This window comes from Oreochromis niloticus, linkage group LG20, assembly GCF_001858045.2.
Source record: "Oreochromis niloticus isolate F11D_XX linkage group LG20, O_niloticus_UMD_NMBU, whole genome shotgun sequence".
Classification (NCBI taxonomy): domain Eukaryota; kingdom Metazoa; phylum Chordata; class Actinopteri; order Cichliformes; family Cichlidae; genus Oreochromis; species Oreochromis niloticus.
This window is the reverse complement of record NC_031984.2, coordinates 9652215-9667529: the sequence shown is the minus strand read 5'-3', so window position 1 is coordinate 9667529 and position 15315 is coordinate 9652215. Positions and strand designations below refer to the sequence as shown.

At 40.8% G+C, this 15315-nt stretch overlaps 2 protein-coding genes across 2 annotated transcripts; both read right to left on the bottom strand.

The window, feature by feature from the left end:
- Window positions 1-2279: 2279 nt before the first annotated feature.
- LOC106097174 (uncharacterized) lies at window positions 2280-6324 on the bottom strand. Its single transcript, XM_019349781.2, has 4 exons — window positions 5768-6324; window positions 3427-4487; window positions 2883-3199; window positions 2280-2651 (listed from the first exon to the last, which is right to left on the bottom strand). The coding sequence occupies exons 1-4, from the start codon at window positions 5948-5950 to the stop codon at window positions 2299-2301; spliced, it is 1914 nt and encodes a 637-aa protein (XP_019205326.1). The 5' UTR covers window positions 5951-6324; the 3' UTR covers window positions 2280-2298.
- A 1389-nt stretch (window positions 6325-7713) lies between these two features.
- LOC100692315 (PAN2-PAN3 deadenylation complex catalytic subunit PAN2) lies at window positions 7714-14646 on the bottom strand. Its single transcript, XM_025901606.1, is given in 21 exon segments — window positions 7714-8458; window positions 8820-8913; window positions 9024-9203; window positions 9302-9445; window positions 9589-9837; window positions 9928-9987; window positions 10076-10213; window positions 10468-10800; window positions 10897-11003; window positions 11182-11324; window positions 11450-11649; window positions 11776-11904; window positions 12003-12122; window positions 12248-12364; window positions 12489-12585; window positions 12795-13083; window positions 13234-13489; window positions 13567-13644; window positions 13766-13883; window positions 13972-14141; window positions 14239-14646. Coding segments are annotated over 21 exon segments (3486 nt in total). The 5' UTR covers window positions 14518-14646; the 3' UTR covers window positions 7714-8273.
- Window positions 14647-15315: the final 669 nt, after the last annotated feature.

The window sequence follows — 15315 nt, the reverse complement described above, 5'->3', positions numbered from 1 at the left end:
TGTTCTGAAGACAGTTAAACTTGTCAGGTAGTGCCAGCAGGTGAAAATGCAAGCTCCATGAACACACACAGCTGTGGATTCCAGCTGTTTCGATGTCGCATTAACTGGCATTAACTCAGCCAGTTAATGCGAGACAAATCTAGCTGCTCATTAAAGATTTCTGGTTTGATCAGAAAATAAAACATTGGTCCATACACCTGAAAGTCCCAAAAATGCATTGTGTCTCGAGTCTACGGATGTATCCGTGTATTTCCATGGTGCTGATGCTGTGATGAGTGAAAAGCTCCTGACCAATGTTCCCTCTAATTTTTCATGTGTCTGAGCGAACACACAAACTCCCTGAGCGGACACTTGGACCACTGTGAGCGACATCAGACGCGTGCACTGTGGTCACGCCAGCATCTAATCCATCCAAGTTACATGGTTTATTAAAATAATCAAATTACAGCATTTACATTTATGTTAGACTACTTTTAATTAACTGCTTTAGCCCACTTACAATGAAAATGTAAAAAATCTTGTTCATGACCTGTGTAGTATGTTAACACTATTTGTAAGTAAAAATAACTTGAACTCCAATTTTGAAAACACAAATTTCTTTCTTTTCTTTCTTTTTCATAAAGCTCTGACTTGTATAATGAGTATAAGTCTGTGGTCTGGGAGAGTCCTGTAACTCTGTCTGCCAAATACAGTATTTAATGACCAATGTTGGGCAATTAATTATATAGTTACTTCTTCAAAAAAGTAACTCAGTTTGGCAAACAAAGTTTTTTGCAGCTATTTTTTTATGCAGCCAAGGCGTTTTTTTAAATAAACATTTCAAACTATTTACAGAACAATCAGCTGTTCTGCATCAAATCTGATGCCACACAAATTATTTGTGCCACTCCAAAAAATAATTTCTGTCCACTATGAGATAAAGGAGAACAACAGCCTGATACCTGCAGGCCTGACAACAGGAGATGTATCACTCCTGTAACACCTGTAACATTCAGCAGTCGCCTCATTGTTCTGACACACGCTAAACGTCTCAAATCTCTCACATCTCAGAACACCGTCACTCCTAAAACCTCCCCCCGTTTCTTATCAACTAGATGCCACGTTGCCATATCATTTTTTGATTGGTCGACATGGTACTTTTTTCGACCAATAGGAAAGGGTGGGGGATTTTGGTTTTGTTTTTGCTCACAGGCGGAGAGTGCTTTCGAGCGTTTTCCTTATAAAACACCGTTTTTACCATTTCTTCCCGCAGTAAATATAAACAACGATAGTATTCAGGAAGAAAACCAAACATTGCATATATTTTTATCACAACTCTGGTTTTACGTGGCTTATCAACACAATTTAAAAACTGGTATAAAGTCCACACTTTTTCCGTCAATTGTTCCGTCTGTCCTGCTCACATCTCCAATGGTTGTACACGTTGTCATTAACGTGGCTTCACTCCACATCAGCAACGCCGCTTTGCTAGCTAAAACACCGGTGTCGGCACATAAGGACGCTGTCATAGGCTGTCAACGTTGATTAGCTGCATATATACGAATGTGAATCGCATCATTGGCTGGACTATGGGATAAAGTGGCATCGTTCCAGAGGTGGGTCGAGTATCCAAAAATTGTACTCAAGTAAGAGTATCATTACTTTAAAAAAATTACTCAAGTAAAAGTAAAAAGTAGTCGTCAAAAAAGTTACTCGAGTAAGAGTAAAAAAAGTACTTGGTGAAAAGGCTACTCAAGTACTGAGTAAATAGCGAGTAACTGTTTGAAATGTCCGATTTATTTTATAAATAAATGCTATCAGACAATCAAAAATAAATAAATATACAAATTTTAGTATTTTCAAAAGGAATATATGTAAAAAGATCCACAAAATAAGGCACAACAATTCTAATTTCAAGATTTCAGTTTTTCACAACGTAAAGCTTTTTCAAGCAAAACCCACAGTAAATATATTCGCATTTACAGCAGCCTCAGAGAAAACATTAGAACGAGGCAACTTCAACATAACAGACTACAGCTGATGCGCCAGAATGTCATACTAGGGGTGGTTCTTTTAAATACAAGGAGGGATTAAGTAAATCAGAAACAAATGACACAGAGATGCAACAGGTATAATCAGGAAAAGTTTATTCCCAAGGCGGACAGCAGGAATTAAAAAACAAGAAAAAAAAAAAACAAGAAAAAAAAAACGAAAAAAAAACCACACACACACACTAAAACTAATTATAAAAGACAAATACAAATTTCCACTATGTGGATGTACATATGTGTATGGCTCACTTTACCATAAATTGTTTCTTCAGTCAGTGAAATGGTGGTTCAGCTTCAGCAGCAGTTGGCTCTCAAGGTTCTTGCTGTGAAGCTGTGACCGTTTGGCAGTGAACAGGAGTCCTGCATGACTAAAAAGTCTCTCACAGGCTGCAGATGCAGGAAGAGCTGTATTGACTTTGATCGACAGCTTCTTGATCTGAGGAAAGCCATGCAATACATCCACACCTCCAGTGAATGGACATGAAAGGTACCTCTCCAGCTCCCCTGCTTCTGGATTTCCTGACCCCATGGACCCAAAGAAGTCATCTTCATCAGATAGGCTGCTGTTTGTGCTGGCCTCACCCAACTCTGTGTCTAGTTGATGTCTGATGAAGGTCAGACCTGTGGAAAGATGTATGGTTAGGTCTGTGCATTAGTGTGCTGTATAGACTGCCGAGCTGCTGATGTTTGGCATGAAAAATTTTATCGCACCGGAAATGTTTTTTTCCCTAACTTTTGTCAGGTTTTTTTTCCCCCTAACTAACACTATAATCCCAAATCACAGTAACAAGAAAAGTCATTATAAGTCAAAATCTAGTGGCTCACAACTTAATGGATAACATGCATATTTACCAGCTTTTAAGATGCTCTCCTCTGTGGTCCATGATGTTCTGAATCTTGGTATTAGTATTGCAGCTGCAATCAGCTCAGGGTCTTTCATCATTTCTCCAAAACGTTTCTGGATTCCATCCCGCAGCGCATCAACAAGAGGTCTACACATTTTGCAAGATGACTCCAGCTTCCTCAGCTTCTCCAGCAACTGGTAAAGTGTTGGCAGCAAGAAGCCCATGTGCACAGATGATTCCCCTTGGAGGATATTAAGGGCCATGGCAACAGGCTTCATCACAGCAGTGTACTCAACCAAAAATCCCATTTCAGCAGAATTGAACCTAAAAAAGGTGTAAAAACAGAAATAGGTCATAGCCATTTCTACAGCAATGTAATAACTGAATTGTCTGTAAAATTTGCAAATGATTGCAAAATGAGACAGTAAAACTATAAGTAATTGATAATATTTACATTTTTCAGTGTCAGTCAAAGTCACTTAAAAAAAAAAAGGGGTGGATTCACACATTAGTCACAATTTAATATTTAAAAACAAGTTCCATCAACTTACATCTTTATCTTTAATGCCGTGCAAACATTGCGGATTGCTTTCTCTCCTTGCTCTTTATGAATGCGCACAAGTCTTTCCACAGCAAGGAACAGGGAGCTCCAACGAGTTTGATTGGGTCGAAGAAACTGCAACTTGCACTCACGTTCCACTGTTTCATAAGCCATGATTGACCTGCTGGTTTTATTCCACAGAGCATGACATTTTGCAAAAGCGGACCGAGACAGTCTCTTGTATGTATCATTGGTAGCTTCTGCAGCAGTGGCATCAACTGTTGATATAAGATTGAGTAGATGACATGCACACTTTTGGTGCCTTGGAAGCTGGTACTCCAGACCTGTGTTGTCATCCAAAACGGCAAACACATCTTGATACTCCACCTCTAACTCACTGTCTTCTGCATCATCAAGGATAGACCCACTATCCTCCTGCCAATTGGTTGTTTCTTCCTCTTTGTCCTCACCATATAATCGAAAGGCCTTCAAGAAGTTTGAACCACTGTCTGTTGTCGTCCGGGTCACTTTTTCTCTGATGTGATACTCTGAATGGATTTCCTCTAATGCAGCAGCAAGAACATCAAATGTGTGTGAACCTTTAAGAGGTCTACAAGCCAGTGCAGCAGAATGCCTTTCTAAAGAGATGTCATCTATCCAGTGACAAGTCACTCCTAAGTAGCTATGCTGTCTGGCAGACCAGCAGTCTGTTGTGGTAGCAACATAGTTCACAGTGCTCAGTTTTTTGATGATTATGCTTTTCATGTTCTTCACAGCGTCTTGTATTTTTGAGCACAATGTTTTCCTTGTCATTACTGTACACTGAGGTTGCAAGGTTTCCATCATAGTCTTGAAGGACGATGTCTCAACTATAGAAAATGGTTGGTTGGCCTCACATACAAACGTAAGCAGAAGCTTGTCAAATGTTGCTTGTGTTATTCGCCTAGAGCCAGTGAAAGAGTCTGTAAGTTTTGCATTCTTCATAGGTGGCTCGGTAGAAGAGGACGACTTTCGTTTTCTGTGGCTGTCCATTAATTCCGTATACATCCTCAATTTGTTGGAGTGAACCCTCTGTTGGCAGAAAAAAATAGACCATGAAATGACATGTGACTAAGCAATTTCTATACAGTTCTTAGAAAAAAAGAAAAAAAAAAAAAAGATGATCCCATATTTGTAACCCTCCTGTCATGTTCAACCCCCCCACCCATTGACCGAACGACCAAATGAAAGGCCCCCTGAACGACCCACTGAATGACCAAATGAAAGGCCCCCTGAACGACCCATTGACGCACCCACACAACTGAATTTGGTGGTGAAAACTGTTTGTTATGGTAATTTAAGAGCTGTTAAAACAGACCAGTCAATTTTGACTGGGAACACTAAAGTAAGGGGTGGGGGGTGAACGCGAGGGATAAACTAGCACAAAAAACATTTTTCACCACCAAATTCAGTTAAGTGGGCCGTTCAGTGAGTGGATTCCAGTTCATTTCCTATGGCAGTTACTTTTGTCCGGGAACACCACAGGTGTAACAATGCTGATTAAAACACTCAAAATTCAATGAAAGAGGTGATCATTACTTTTATATGTTCAAGTGCATAGTGCAGAGGATATCATTATGCAATCAGATGTAAAACACAATATTTATGAGTGCTTTAAGTTGTGAATCGGATAGATTTGACCGGAAGACTACAGGAAGAAAAGAGAAACAAAGTCGTGCCTACATTACATGGGTTTCCACTTAAAAAAGAAATTCCAGATTAAGTTCAAAACAAGAACGTATGCAAGGCTTAGCAGTGCTAGTCAATAGATTCTCCTTCAAAAAACAAAAAAAACAAACAAAAAAACTTTAGCTTTTCCTCATAAAGTTCTACACCTTATAACTGTACTTCTCTGAAGCATGAGTCAGGACAAAAAGTCACTTGTGGAGAAAAGAAAAATATTAAAACGACTTAATTACTAATGTAGTTTCTAGGAGAAAGGGAGTGATTCTGGATATGTGCATTTTCTTTTTTAAATCATCTCATTTTTAATATGGGCAAGACCTAAGACTGTGATTCTGTAACCCACGGGTGTCAAGCTCCAGTCTTCGAGGGCCAGTGTCCTGAAACTATTAAACATGTCCTCACCGCGACACGCCGAATTATTGCTTATTAGGACATTAGCAAGACTCTATGGTACTTGACTGCATGCTGAGGTGGCAAAATTCAGCCATTTAATTCATGTGTGTTGGACTATGGACACATCAAAAAGTTGTAGTGCACCGACTCTCAAGGAATCAAGCTCGACACAGCGGCTGTAAGACTGACATCCACTTAACCACAGCTAAAAGAGAAATTTAAAGCAAACTTACCGCAACATGTTTCCTCAGGTTAGATGTTGAGTTTTTGTACGCTAAGACGTCGGTTTGCTTTGGCTCACACAGAAGACATCGCATTATATAGCTGTCCTTTTGTACTCCTTTAAAGCGAAACATGCTTTGCATATGCGGCCAAGGGTGTTTGTCCTGTTCAGTGTTAGCGGAGACGGTTGCCATTTTTTGATGTATTTCTTCTGTCCGTCTTTGGAAGTTGAAAAGGCTTGGGCTACTCGGCCTGCCATTTTATATCTGGTCATGTGACCGCATGGCTACGTCTGATTGGTGAAAGAGTTACCGGTAGCTCCAGTGGCGGCATGATCCATAATTTATATTAGTAGTATTATCCAATGTGTGAAATTAATTATTTTAAAAAAGTAACAAGTCGAATTTTGCAAATGTAGCGGAGTAAAAGTACCGTTTCTTCTTCACAAATGTACTCAAGTAAAAGTAAAAAGTATCGTGCAAAAAAGGTACTTAAAAAGTACATTTTTTTCCAAAAACTTACTCAAGTAAATGTAACGGAGTAAATGTAGCTCGTTACTACCCACCTCTGCATCGTTCTAATCCCATACAGGAGCAGCCAGTCACTTACTGACTAACACTGCAAAACAGAATTGTTAAAGTTTTAATTTTAATTTCAATTCAGGTTAGATTTTTTTTGTGCAACCCAGATTTTCTGTGCGCAGAGACCTTGCCAGCAGTGCGCAATTGCGCACGTGCGCAGCTTAGAGGGAACATTGCTCCTGAAGCTTTTGAAGTGTCCGAATGTGGAAAGCTAACAAGCTTACCAGTAGGCTAAGTTATTTTTAGCCAATTACAAGTTTAATCTGATAGCTGGAGTTGTTAGCTAAGATACCGTCATTAAGAAGAGGCACAACTAATGTGTCTGATTTGTGATGTGCACTTATGGCGCGGCCATTTATTTTTTCATGCACCTTCTCAGATTAATTCACTGCGTGTCGTGCCCAGGGCTGGACTCGGACAAAAAAAACGGCCCGGGCATTTTGACTAAAGAGCGGCCCCCCAGATATTAAAGCCATAAAGCCTTTGAATGAAAACAAACGCTGTTGTGACAGTGATGTACACTGTCTTGTTGGTATATGTATGATTTATATTCATTTTACGTCAGATAAAAACTTTGGTTGTAAGCTTCAGATAATTATTTAATAACAGCCAGACATTTTAAATGAGAATAAGAAAGAAAAGTATTTCTTTGTGCCCCCCTTTCCCTGTTAATGCCCTACCTGGCCCCCTGACAAAACTTTGCTAGACCCGCCCCTGCACAGTTACCAGCTGTCAGCTACTTAGAAAAGGATCCTGGTGTTATTTGTCTCTCAGAAACAGTTCGTAACTTCCCTTCAACTCATTCATGTCACCTAAAAGGTAAACCTGTTTCTCCATCACCAGTTCAGCTCTGATGATTCAGGACATCTCCTGGTTTCATCTTCATGTTTCCCTCTCAGCAGATAAGCAAACCGATATCATGACCAGCAGCTTTTACAGCTGTGGCTCCAGCAAACATCAGCTGATACTAGAAATTAATATTAAATAAATTCTAATCCACTGTGTTGTGTAGCTTTTTAACATATCTCCTGCATCATTACTAACTGTATGTTCGGTTTTACTTGTAGAGTTGTTGGTAAGACCAGACAAGGAGCTCAAACAATTTCATTTTATGGTTCCCAAAACAAAACAAGCTGAAAAACAATGAGAATAATGTCATAAACCTTTAAAAACAACTGTGTGGAAACGGTAAGAGTGTGCAGATCATCCAGCAGAGGGCACCATTATATCAAAAAATCTTTCAAACGTGACTTAAAGATTTATTAAATGAAACACGTCTACTAAAGTATAGTTACTACTTTTCAAAGGTGGTGGCTGTAAATGCTGGACTTGAAGCACAGTCCTTACTAGTTAGGGGATTTTAAAGATCTCGGGCTGAAATGTTGAGGACATGTTTTTCAAACATGTTAAATGTGTCATTTACAGAAGAGAAATAACAGCTTTTGAAAAATTCAAAATCGATCTGAATTCTAAGAAAGCTACAAAAAGTTAGCTGGAACATGAACAGTTCAACAGATTTCACAGAAGCTGGTGAAAAAAATTTCATTGTGGTTTCAATCTGTTTTAATCAAGATTTTCATGGATTCATGCACATTCTCCACTTCCTGGTATCAAACAACAAACATTTTACAGTGCTCAGGATGACTTCATTTACATGCAACAATTTTGTCTTTTTCTTTAAAAAAAAAAAATGCTTCAAATTCACATTTTGAATGATCACTTTCCCCCCTGTAAACCTCTCTGATATAAAAAGCTTACATTTAGATATGATAAAAACAACTGAGTCACTGACTCAAAGCAAATAACTATAAAATATGATACAGAATAAGCAGCCCGAGCATCTTCAGGTCATGGTGTTGCTCACAGTCCCATCACAGAGGGAAGCACAGCAGCACCTGTGGATGGAAGGAGAGTGCATTCAGTCCACTCAGACGGACTATCTCGCATCCAAATCCGGGACTTTCCAGTTCAGCTGGAAGCCTTTGTCGTAGACTTCGTAGAGCACCTTCGTCACGTAATGATTCCCTCCTTCCTGATACAGCTCCAGGTACTTCCTGTAAAGCTTCAGGGCCGTGCATGAGTCCTCCGTGCTGTCGTGGGTTTCTCCCTGGATGTTGAGGCCTGTGGACATGAAAAAAGGTCAGGAATGATTCAAATGAAAGTGTTCAGCTTCAGATTAGTGTGGATATGAGGAATTAACACGTACGCTTTACTGCATGAACTCAAAAAAGCCTCTAAATACTTTATTGTTTAGATTTAATTCCAAGATGGGTTTGATGACAACTAAAACATCATGAACTCTACTGACTTAATACTGAATACTTAACTTAATACTGACGGTAATATGAGTGGATTATCCAGTTTACATAATTACCTTCTAATCCCTCTCACAGTAATAATGTGATTTAATTCGATTACAGACTCATATTTGGATTATTTGGATTTGATTTTGTTTTTTGTTTTTTTATTTCTACTAACTTACCAAGAAAATACCAAGCAAGGAATTTCAGAGAAATCATCCTCTTGTAGGGCAATCGGAAGAGGTGGACAGTGTCGATAACTTGATCTTTGGGAACCTTAAGAAACAGAAAATAAAAAACATTAAAATTACAGCACATCTAAAAAAAAATCACATCTTTAAACTTTTTGAACTAATTTGAAATTTAAAACTGGAGAAATAACGTACCACTAAATTAATGACACGAAAGTCATTCTGCAGGCCGTGGCCGACGAAGCAAACTCCTGAGTCGATGAGGAAGCGTAGCTTCAGGTAGGTCGACTTCAGCGTGGTCATGTGCTTAGAGGATACTGTGGCATCCAGGTCTCCAGGTTCGATTCCAGAGTATTTTGTCAAATAGTCGACCACCTGGAAGAACAAATTGACAAGTTAGCAGGTGGATCCTTTAAACATTATATATTCATTCTTTTAGGTCATCGTGGTCTTTTCTCTCTGCAGCTTCTCACCTGCTCCTGAGTGGAGATGTAGTCATCGATGAAGGGGACCCCCTCGTTGGGTCCCTGACCCCTCACACAGGTGATCCTGGCCACAGACATCTGACTGGGCGTAATGGTCGATTTGGTGCCGTCGCTGTGCAGCACTGCTTCCTCCTGCAGACGCACACATTCAGGGGTCAAGTTTGTTTTAAATGCATTAGTCAGATTAGCTGAACTACTGAAAATATGTACAAGGAATATTTAAATATATTTTAATCCTATATTATAATTAATGATGGTGTCATAGCCAGACTTACCTCACTGAGCTTTACAAACTCAGCGTCCAGCCCCACCAGGTCACCAGCCCGCGGCATCTCACTGACTGTCAGTGGGATGAAAGTGGCGTCTGTCTTCCTCTGCTTCTGAGTCCGATATAAGTCAGATTTAACTTCAGACTGATTGTGCTGACACTCACTGCGGAGGTCGTATTTGGTGTGGTAGTTTCTCTTGGCGTAACACAGGATGGCTGGCACTTTCCAGCTCACATCAAACTGTGCAGCCTCACTCTGAAAACAAAAGGAGAAACATTTTTAAATGACTGCACACATTAAAGTTAGCATGAATAAACAAGCAGGAATCTTATCTAGGATCCTTACCTTCTCAATCGGCTCAATGAGGAAGTCATTGAAGAGGTACCACTGCTGGCGAGAGACTCCCTGAAATAATAAAATCATTTTGAATGTTAAAAATTAAACTTTTTGTAGTCAGCAGATGTCAAACTTTTCTCATCTACGCGTCACTCACCTCTTTTCTTTGATGGTAGGTCTCACCCACTTTGATGTGTGCGACCAGATTACCACCCGTGCCAGAGTCCAGGATGTGTGGCACCGTGACCACCAAGTCATACAGAGAAGCTCCCTCCGCCTCTTCAGCAGCACTTAACTAGTAACAGAGAAAAGGTAAGATAAACTTTCATTTCACAAAAGTTGGCAAATTCATGTGTTACAGAAACAAAAGCACTAAAACCAACCTATAGTTCAAAATCAGAAATGCTTCAGATTAGTGTAATAATGTTTTAAAAAATATTGTTCCTGCAAATATGGATTATTTTTTAATTCAAATTTTAACTTGGTATTGATAAGTTAATCAAATTATTTCTTCAAGTGCAAAGATCAGCTGAAAATCTAAGTCCTCACCTCCTCGCCCTCAGGCCAGCTGCTGATCTCCAGTCTCTGACTTTTGCTGAGGGACATCTTGAGAGTGGCGGGGATCCACACGTGACGCTGATCCTGATCTGTCTTCTGCATGGATTTGTTGAAGGCATACTATAAAAACAGAAACATGGACAATCATGTAAATAATGAACAGCTAAATCATGAGTTTCATTGTTTCTTTTAACTGTATTTAAACACAGTGAATCAGTCGCTTACCTCGGCCTGAACCTTCCAGAATTCGGCCTCTTTGCTGCTGTTCACCTCACAGTTTATCACCAAAACATCTGGGAGACGTCGAATGTTACGTGTCTGCACCTACAGTGTAACACAAAGAAATGATTACCCTGCACAACAGGTAACAATCAACCATAAATGATTTGTCATTATGAGTGAATGAAAGCTGTAACTCACTGTGAGGTGATACTTGTCACAGTTTTCACACCATGTGTGAGATCTCTGCTGCAGGCAGATGCTTTTCTTCAGGATCTCAGCAAAGTCATGCTCCTTCATTCTTTTTCCTGAAGTGTCAAAGTAAAATGAATATCAGTGTATACATCAAGTCAAGCAGATATTTCCCTCTGCTCATTCAAAAACTAAATTCATTCAAACCGTTATGTAATCATTAATAGTTCAAGCTTCAAAGACAGCGTAATTCACAGTGACAGATATCCATGCTCTCAGTGCTCTCAGACTCACCTTGAGAGTCGGGGTAATGCATGTTGAACAGCGACATGAGGGAGGAGTGGACTGTTTCTATGCCACAGAGACACAGGCTGCGGTTCTCAACTTCAGAACAAAACAGCTCTCTAATGACAGAGTCGCCAGAGGAGCCCAGAGAACTGCAACACAAACACAAATCACAGTTTCAGAAACCAGAAGGAAAACTCTGCATTTATAAACAAACTTAATGATAAGACTGGGACAGTGTCCAGTAAGACTGCAGGTCAACAACGAAGTGTTTTACCTGCTCCTGGGTGTCCTGTAGGCCCGTGGATCCTCCTGCTCCTGTGTCTCCTGGAAGAGCTGGTAGAGGATGAAGTGATTCCATCTCTGGATTAAGCGACCTAGCTCGACTGTTCCCGTTGTCTCCTCACAGTTTGAGAGGATCAGGCCCATCTCTTTGGCTTCAGGGATGTTTCGAAGTGCTCTGAGGAAGTTGCTGGCCTTAAGGAAGAAGACATTGGAGGTTATTTTGGGCAGTTACAACAAAATGAGATTTCAATGTAAGAGCCTTGCAATCCCCAACAGATTGAAAATTTGCTTGTGGCTAAAAAAAAGGAAGAAATGTACCTGACATGGATCTCCTTGTGACAAATCCAACATGTGGAAGAGGAAGCCGAGTTCACAAGCCAAACAAAACTCCTTGTGGCACGAATGATTCTGAACAAGGCAGCGAACTGGCTCCAGGAAGTATAACACCTAAGATGCAAACATAAAAGCCACATAGAAAGTTTTACAAATTGTCTCATATTAACAATAAAACGTACCAAACACATTGTGAATCTTCAGCTTCTTACCTGGATCATGCAGTTACAGTAGGCGTTGGGAATCTGCGGCTCCAGGCCAGCAAACAACGTCCTGTTGTAATGTTTGAAGTCAAAATCTTCCCGTCCACATTTAGAGTATTTAATTGTCACCTGAAGCACAACAAACACATCTTCATCACATGTTTTGGAAATCAAAGCTTGTAGCAATCTTATTGTTACATCTTATAATCAACTGTATCTCTATGAACACCAGGGTGAAACACAGCAAGTCCAACCTTTCTGTACTTTTCTGGAACAGTGTGAAGGAGCGGCTCTTCATCACTCTCTGTTGGAGATTCAGGGACGTGGTTGTAATAACCATGACCAGGTGTCCCTTCTTCGTTGGCAGGGACCTGCAAACAACAAACGGGAAAAAACTTAAAATACACCACGTGGAGATGGGTTCACCTTTTTTTGTAAATTTATTACAATATTGTAAAAGTGACAGTTTAAAACAGCAACAAGTTTCTTACATACCTGGTTACAGGGGCAGGCGTAAGGATTTTCCACATAACTGTTGAAGCCAACAGTTTCAATAGTTTGTGGGATTTCTGGCTCCATCCCAGGAGCCCATCTGTTGAAAAGAAACATGTTTTAGATGGAAACCTTTAATGGGAGCTACATGAGACTCTCGTTTTGAGAACTGCTTTTAAAATATTGAGCAAACCATTTATATCAACTGGGGAAGACTCAACATTATCTTACAAACTTTTATTGGATCTGACAACAATATTTATGAATGCTCTAATGCAAACTCTTCAGTCTCATTAGTGATTGTGTTACCTTGAGCTGGGTGTAGCCTGGACAGTGGGGATGGGAGAGCAGTGCTGCAGGTTATGATTCCAGGTCAGCTGAGGCAGTGCGTCCACAACGCAGGGCTCTCTGGAATAGACGTTAAACATAACGTCCCGAGTATCGGACCAGAGACGCACACATCCCCCCGAATCTCCAAAGGCTAAGGCTTGTTTGCTGGATGAGACCTCAAAACTTGTGAGAAACTGGCCATTTGTGTTGACGTGGAAAATATCCGCCATGTTGGCGAGGCCAGTGGGCTCACAGAATTGACACTCACCTGGAAAAAGACACAGAATGCAGGCAGTTATAGCAAAGCCACAAAGCAGACAAAGAAGTTGTGTGTCACATTTATTGACCAAACATACTAAAAACAGTAAGACTATGCTACACAAAACTGGACTAAAGAATCCTGAAGCCAGCTTCATACCTGTCTGTGAGATGATTGCGAGCCGTGACGTGTAGGTAGGAATGAAGCGCACGAAGAAGGGATCCACATGCACCCAAAGGGGGGTTGCAGCTCGCATCATGCGGAGGTCATACACCATGAGGAAACGTTCATTCAGCCCTCGGCTGGAGAACCCACTCACAGCCAAGAGGTTTCCGTGAACATCAAAGTCTGACAGGCCGCCAGGAAATGCATCAAACTTTTGTGTCCTAAAGGTACGCAAGTCTCGAAGGGTCACCTGTTACCAACAGAGGGTCAGTGTTAGAGAGATATAAACCAAACCTCATCAAACTGATGCAATCAGGTGATACTTACTTTGCCAGAAGGGTGCCCGAAGAAGAAGAAACGATTGGTTTGACACATTATTGTCACTCCAGGTGTCTCCACTGTGAACTGGAAGGACAATCGAGACAGCAGACAGTCAGACACCCGCTGTGAAGTCCGGTCTGTGATGTGCCAGTGTTGTAAGCATAGATAGTTGTGGATTTTGATAAACATAAGCCTGGTGTCTTACCTTTTGAGTTTCTTGAAGTGTATTCAAGTCAACTTCAACCACATAGTTTTGTAATCCCCCCATGAGCAGCATGTTATCAGTCATGAGGAGACTGCGCATATCAGCTCCTTCTTCCATCCTGCAAAGCACCAAAAATGGCCATTAATTCAATAACATAAGGAAAAATTTCACAACTTCAGGTCATCAACAATCAATGTAAGACTTACCGATAATCAAACATGACCAGGCCTCCACGAGTGTAACATCCGAGGTTGCATTTAGAAAGGAAGAGCACGCCTGTGTCCAAACTCTGCATGTGTCTGATGGCATCAGTTGCGTGCACTTGGAAAGAAGAGTAGTGTGCCATTGTAGGTCCAAGGAAGGATTGTACATGACCCTAAGAGAAGAGCACAAATATAAAATATTACAGAGTGCAACGTTTAAGGTGAATGTAGAAGAAACAAACTCTGCTGAAACATCATTTTGGCTCTTACCGTGTAGTTTCCCATCCAGAGCATTTCCCGCTGCAGGTCAAAATGTGTTGCAGTGACGGGGATGCCAGCTTCTGAAACTTTACTGTGCAGCTCAGAAAACATCCCCTTCTTTACGTGCACAGGCTTAGGAACGGTCACAGCCAGCTCCTGTGTGTTTATTCCCACATCTTGGTGGAGGTTTGGATTCAGATATGAGTTCATGGAGGGCTCCAGTCCCCCAGGAGTCCACTGAGGAGACCAGTGAGGAGTCCAGTGAGGAGTCCAGTGAGGAGAGTTCATAGTCCTGCGATGGTTGGCCCAGTATTCACCTAATCTTGTGTTGAGAGCTTCAAAAATCTTCTTGAGTTCAGCTAAATCAGCCTGCAGAGGAACAGCAAGTGAAGAAAACTGGAGTCCAGATCTAAAGTCTGCTGGAGAGAGCCAGGTATTTAACCTCCACTGGGATTCAAGGCGGTCCTAAGAGTCGTTGACTGTCCCTGTATTCACCGTTAGGCTCACAGGTTTCAGGGTCTTAATCAAGGTGGGTGTGGCTGAGTTTACATGAATACAGGTGTGAATTCTTTGGGAGACGTGGGCATCGTGTCATCATTAAGCCCACATTAAGATGTCAGTGGGGGGTTGACCCAGTTTTTGCCTGAGCGTGTTGTTTCTGAAGTGCACAAAGATACTGACTGACTGGGAGGGCCTCATTTAGCACCTTTAATCCACACCTTGATTAACAGCCGTCGTCAACAGGTCGTCAAAAGCACCAAATTCCTTGGTGTCCAAGATGCATCACATGTTGAGTTTGATTCTTCTGAGCTTCTCCAACAAATCTGCTGCATGTTGCACAACAGTTATGTTACACCTATTGTAACAAACTAACCACGATTTAATTAATTAAATGGTCCTTTAGCGTGACTGTTGTTAAAATTCACTGGATTAATGTCAGAGTTCAGTGTTGATCCTGTGTAGTCAGGTAGTTGTTGTTCTGAAGTGGTGATCAAAAAGTTGTGGAAATGGATCCATATAAATGAAAAACATTATCGTCAGTGCTGATTTCAACATTTCAGTAACTATTCAATGAAAATTGACTGG